At 50.0% G+C, this 5935-nt stretch overlaps 1 protein-coding gene across 1 annotated transcript in view; it reads left to right on the top strand.

Moving 5' to 3' along the window:
* The first annotated feature begins 4083 nt into the window (after nucleotides 1–4083).
* VPS8 (VPS8, CORVET complex subunit) overlaps nucleotides 4084–5935 on the top strand; it is a 71554-nt gene continuing 69702 nt past the window's right edge. The window contains 4 exon segments of the mRNA XM_017729392.1: nucleotides 4084–4111; nucleotides 4548–4664; nucleotides 5152–5227; nucleotides 5809–5923. Of these exon segments, the coding sequence (XP_017584881.1) occupies nucleotides 4084–4111; nucleotides 4548–4664; nucleotides 5152–5227; nucleotides 5809–5923 (336 nt within the window).

Below are 5935 nucleotides of genomic sequence, written 5' to 3'. Positions count from 1 at the left end.
TAAGGGCTGTGCGGTGCAGAGGGAGCTGCTCCATGGTGTGTCTGGGGCCACTGGGGCCTAGCACAGGTTTAGCTGCTGTCGGGGACCAAAATGCCTCTGTTTTGTGAGGTAATGGCTCAGAGGACATTCAGGAGTAGAGAACTGGAGTTGGTGCATCTCCTGGATGGGCATTTCTGGCCAGGTCATGTATTCAGAAAGACTGCTGTAAAGGTGGAAAAGCTCAGAGGTACAAGAAAAACCCAAAGGCTGAAAAATCTATTTCACAGTGATGTGTAGAGGAATTTCTCCCTGTTTACACTGCACAGGTGACCTAGTGGTGCTTTATAACTACTGCATGGGGAGAGGGGGGTTCTAAGAGCAGTTCCCTATGCAAAAACATTGAAAACCCAAAGTGGGTTCAACAGGTCTGCTCTGAACTTTGAAAGCAGTTCAGTCTTCACAAGAGAGAAAGAATGAAAGAGATTATGGCCTTGTTTATTCACTGTTTAAATTGGGAAATGTGAACATGTGTAAGAAGGAAAGAGGGGCACTTTATGAAGGTGGGAATAGTTTCTGTTGCTGCTTGTCCAGCTGTGTTCCTGTGGGATGGGGACCTTGACATCAACCAGACTGTGCACCTTTGGCAGCGAAGGGAAAGCTGGGATTTTTTACATCTGCAGATGAAAGCTGAACCTGTGTAGGACATGAGGGGATGTCCTGGAAGGGTTCTGGTTTTGTTAGAGAAAAGCCAGGTCCAAGCAGCCTCAGGACATTGAAATTAGCAAAGCACCTTGAAGAGTGCCAGCAGTCCTTGAGTCCGGTGGTTGAACTCATGGCTAAATTCATTATCACAAATTACTGTCATAAATCACTTAGACTCATTAGCATTCTGTGAAACACTCTGAGGGTGGTCCCAACACTAGGAATAATTAAATTTTGTAGTTCTGAGGGTGTTCTCTGAAAAAACTAAGCTTGGGGTCATGTGCTGAACAGGCCCTGAGTGAGACAAGGCCCTGGAGAAACTGCCCTGTGTGACCCCCAGTGACACAGCTCTGAACACCTGAGAGATGGCATTTCATTTGCAGTGGAGTTTCCACTCCTGGAATTCTTGGCTGTGAGATTTTAACAGCCCTTTAATGCCCATTGGTGTTAATTATTGTGAAATAGCTGGCCTTGATGCAACTTCCTGTCTTCCATTGTAGTCTAAATGTAGCTGGGGTTGATGATACCCACCGAGGAAGGAATTAGGAATCTTCATTGTTCAGGATGAACAAAACCAGGTCTTGCATTTCTCAAGAAACCTTTTTTATTTTAACTTGCTGTGTTTTTCTAAGTCCATACTGAAGGGCACATTCTGTAAGATGGGGATGATGCTAAGGATTATATCCTTTCTAATAACAGCATTGGGAGTGTGGGATAATAGAGTGCAGCACATGGAATGGTCTAGGGCATCCCTGACAGGGTCAATCCCTGAGCAAGCTGGTCTAACACTGAGTTTTGTGCAGGGCATTAGGTGAAGGACTCCACAGGCCTCTCCCAGCCTAGAACTTTGTGTTCTCTGTTCACTGTGCTTTGGAAGTCTTTAGGTAGCAGCTGGGAATTCAGGTAAGGACATGCTGGGTCCTTAGACCCTGCTCTAGTGCCCACACATCATGGAAACTGTGTATTTACTAGTTCAGTTTCTCAAGGCTGAAACATCTCAAAGCAGTAGAGTTTGTGTGCAGGCAAAGTGAGAAACTGCTGCTGGAGAATCAGGTGGTTCATAGACCCTGTGAGGACTGGGCCTGAATGAGGTGTAGTTCGACTGGAGCCCTGGGCAGGCAGGTGGAGATCCTGACAAGGGGCTGTGGGTCCCAGTTTGGGGGACCCAAAACCAACCAACCAGCCAACCCCCAGAACAATTCTCTGCAAACTGAGTCTGGCATCCCCAGGCAGCCACTGTTCTGGTAGTGCCACCGAACAGGGGAGGACTTGCCGTTGGCTGGATGCTGCTGCCCCTTCCCTCTGCCTTTCCTTGGATCTTGTGAGACATCCCGATCAGCTGGTCAGAGGTGAGAGAATCACACCCAGAGGAGATTCCTGAGTGCTCAGGTAATGCCTCTTCAGGCAGGTGTGTCCCTCTGGAGCAATTTGTCAATATGTTTGCAGCAACTGGGTAGTACCTGGTGACTTACTGTGGCTTTTACTGCATTTTTCAATTTTCCACACAGATTAACATCACTAGCCAGGAGCTTTGGGAAGAAATGCTGTGTCTCAAAGGACTCATTGGTAAGGGTTTGGTCAGCACACTGAATTGCTCTTGTTCTGTGTTGGAAGGACAGAAGCACTGTTAGGAATTACTAGTGTTAAGGATGTTTAGTCACTCTCTCCATTCCCCTTACCCTGAATGGAAGAAAAAAATATTCTAGCCAAGGTGAGACCAGTAGGAGGTTTTAGTCCTCTTCATTTATGTGGGACAGTCGTCATGCAATCCAAGCAGTGCTGGTCCAGGAGCTTCTGGAGTCTCCAGTCTCCACTGCTTGGAACAGGACTGTCCCCAGCACGAGGAACAGCCCTGCCTCCCAAGGCTCTTGGGAAAACCTCGTGTGCTCTACCTCTGTGCAGCAGTTTTCCCTGGGAATTCTGCTACCTCCAAGGCCACAGCCATGTCCATTGTGGACTCCTCCACATCATTCTTAGCTTGTTATTTTATAACGTAATCCTGTCCTCTCATGCAGCATTGCAAACCTTGCAAGGATTTCCAGTTCAGAGCTGAATCCAGCCCTTCTAGCATATGGTCTATTGGTCTGTGTCTAAACTGACCCATTTTTACCTCATTCTGACTCATTTTCCTGCTTGCAGTTGTTGATGTCTTTCAAGCCTGGTGTGGCCCATGCAAACCAGTAGTGAATCTGTTCCAAAAAATCAGGAATGAAGTTGGCAGTAATCTCCTGCATTTTGCTGTGGTAAGATCTTATTTGGCACTGCTTAAAATACCCAGTCCCCTGAAATCAGCTGAGGTCTAAGGGCTGAAATCACTTATCTTTCCAGTATTTAGCCCAAACCATAGCAGTGCAGGAGTTGCAGCTGCTGGGAGTGAACCTGCCACATACAGGGGCTTGGGTATATCTATAAGAATTCATATAATTAAGAATTTTCAGGCTTCAACTGCTTTATTCTTTCCAGATTTCTACTTAAGAAAGTAACATTAGACAGAGTCATTAACACATTCCCTCTGGTGTACAGGGAGAGGCTGAAGGAGCTGGATTTGGTCACCCTGGAGAGGAAAATGGACAGATGTCCAGTGGGGGGAGGATGGGGAAGGCAGACACTGATGTCTCTCAGGGGAACGCAGCAACAGGACAAGAGATAATGGGATAAGTTGCAGCAGGGAAAGGTCCAAGTAAATAGAAGGGAAAAGTATTCAGGTGGGAGTGTAGGACACTGGGACGGGTTCCCAGACTGCTGTGCAGAGCTGATTCTTGGAGGAGCTCAAAACTGACACAGCCTTGAGCAACCTCCTGTACCCCTGAGTGCAGCTCTGCCCTGGGCAGGGACTGGAGCCCTTCCCAAGTCCCTCCCTGCCTCAGCCAGGCAGTGACTCTGTGTTCAGGTGCCTTTCCTGGCTGGAGGCAGCTCTGCACTGTGGACAGGGCCGAGGGCAGTGAGGTTCCTCATGGCTCAGCCCTCCTGTCTCTGCTGCCACTGCAGCTCCTCCTGGCACTTCTCTCAGTCCTCGTGGGCAGGAGCCCTGAACTCACTTGTCAGCTTTTCCTCTGGGACTCAGCCAGGCGAGCTGCTGGGAATAGATATCCCTGTCCCACAGGAGTGCTGCTCCAGCTCCTGCAGGTGACATCTACCTGCTCCTCAGGCACTGGAAATGAGCTGTGAGCTGGCTGTGGCCCTGCCTCTGACCAGTGTCATTTTGTCCCCAAAGTCTGGGACCCAGAGGTGTTTTCCTGTGTGTGGGTGGTGAGTACCAGCCAGCTGAGGGTGTCTGAGTCCAGGCACTTGCCTGTGCATCCCTGTGGAGCAGAAATGCTTTTCTAGAAACACCTATTTTATTTTACATTCCTTTTAGGCTGAAGTTGATTCCATTGATGCTCTGGGAAAATACAGAGGACAATGTGAGCCTGTCTTTCTCTTTTATACAGTGAGTGAAAATATTTTCCCATTAGCTGCATAGCAATAAACATGACCTGCTGGTGGGAACAAGTGTCCTTTTGGAAAGATATTTTATTTATTTAACGTGTGATTGGAATTTTATTTGCTCTGTATCTGCTGGTGATCAAATGCTGTGCAGATTAGAATATACAGGCAGTGTGCTGCCCTGTGGAGTCTCCAGGTTCAGCCTGCTGCTTCTGCAGGACCTCACTCCTCTCACAAGCTGCTTTGCTTCATCCTGAGACTGATGAGGAAGCACAAAGGAGATTGTTCCAAGGTTTCCCTCTTGCTGTGGAGCTGAGCAGCTCTGAGGGGAGGAGGGCCTGGTACATAGAGTATGGGTGATGTGCTGCTGGGGGGAATTCCAGAGTCCAGAGAGCACAACCTGAGCACTTGTTGACTGATTTGCTTTTCACACCTTCCAGGGAGGAGAATTAGTGGCTGTTGTAAGAGGAGCAGATGCACCATTGCTCCAGAAGACCATCCTGGAACAGCTGGCAGGGGAAAGGAAGGGTTTAGAACGTGGAGGAGAGCCTGTGGTGGTAATGGGTCACTAAAGCCTCAAACACCTGTAGATGTGCATGCAAGAGGAGAGGTTCAGCTCCCCAGGGCCAGCACAGTTCTAAAGCAGAGCCACTTCCTTGCAAGAATCCCCTCCCCTGCCCAGCCAGCCTCCTAAGGCACTACCACAGGGCCTGGCTTTGTGTGTGTGGTCTAAAATAATGACACTTCTGAGGAGCAAAACTGCCTTCGGTGTGTGTGACCTGGTGCTCTTAAGGCGCCTCTAAAGCCTGCAGCTCTCTGCTGACATGTCCTGGCCTGTTCCTGGGAATGCTCTTCCCCCGCTCTTGCTGTGCCCTGCCTGGACAGGCAGATCCTCTGCTGTCCCTGCTGAGCTGACCTGGCCCAGGACAGCAGGAGGGCTGTTCCTGCTCAGGGGGAGGTGGGGCGTGGGGCCTGCCTGGCACAGGCTCACCTGGAGGCTGTGTGTGGGATGTTCCTGGCTCAGCCATGTGCTCTTGCTGCTAGGTGCCAGACAGAGCCTTCTCCAGAGAGCAGGGAAGCACGGCTCCCCTTCAGGAGGAACAACGGGAAGGACAAACAGGTAAGGCAGGCACAGGTGTAGGGGCCATTCCTCCACTTGGGCACAGATCAGCACACATGGGAGAGTCACCCTGGAACACAAACAGCCCAGCATAGTTTGGGTGTCTGGCATTGTGAAACTGTGGATGTTTATCCTTCCAATGTGTTTTATCTTCCATTTGACACCCCTTGCCTTCTGGCCTGGCAAGGGCTCTTGGAAGACCCACACATGGCTTTCTGTTTCCAAGTGGTTTTCAAAAGAAAACACAGATGCTTGGGTTCCAAATCTGGTTACACCATCTCCTGCCTTGTCTAAAATTAGCTATGAATCCCCAAAGGCTTTTGCCTCTTCTCCTAAAAGGGACATTTTTTCTTGGCTTTGCTGGGACGGTGCTGCATCCTGGCCCTGTGCATACCAAATCTTAGGCTCCGGAATGCTGGGAATCGAAGCAAAACCCTCCTGGGTTTAGCTGAAGCACCATGGGCTGAAGGGGCGTGAGGGATGTTGGTCTCTGCCTCTCCTTTCTGCGCCTATTGTTAATTTTGTCCGTTTCCTTTCCTCGGAGGCTGACGCACCCATCGGGTCCGGGATGACAACCGCAGTTGTGGAGCAGATGCGAGCTTTTTCAATAAATACAAGACTCTCGTGTGGCAGCAGTACCGGCTCCGTGCCCCTCGGTGGTCGCTGGTGGCCCTCGGTGGCCGCCGGCGGCGCGCGGCCCCTTTAAGG

Source organism: Corvus brachyrhynchos, unplaced genomic scaffold (assembly GCF_000691975.1).
Source record: "Corvus brachyrhynchos isolate BGI_N302 unplaced genomic scaffold, ASM69197v1 scaffold63, whole genome shotgun sequence".
Classification (NCBI taxonomy): domain Eukaryota; kingdom Metazoa; phylum Chordata; class Aves; order Passeriformes; family Corvidae; genus Corvus; species Corvus brachyrhynchos.
The sequence above is the reverse complement of the archived record's forward strand: the minus strand, read 5'-3'. Positions and strand labels throughout refer to the sequence as shown.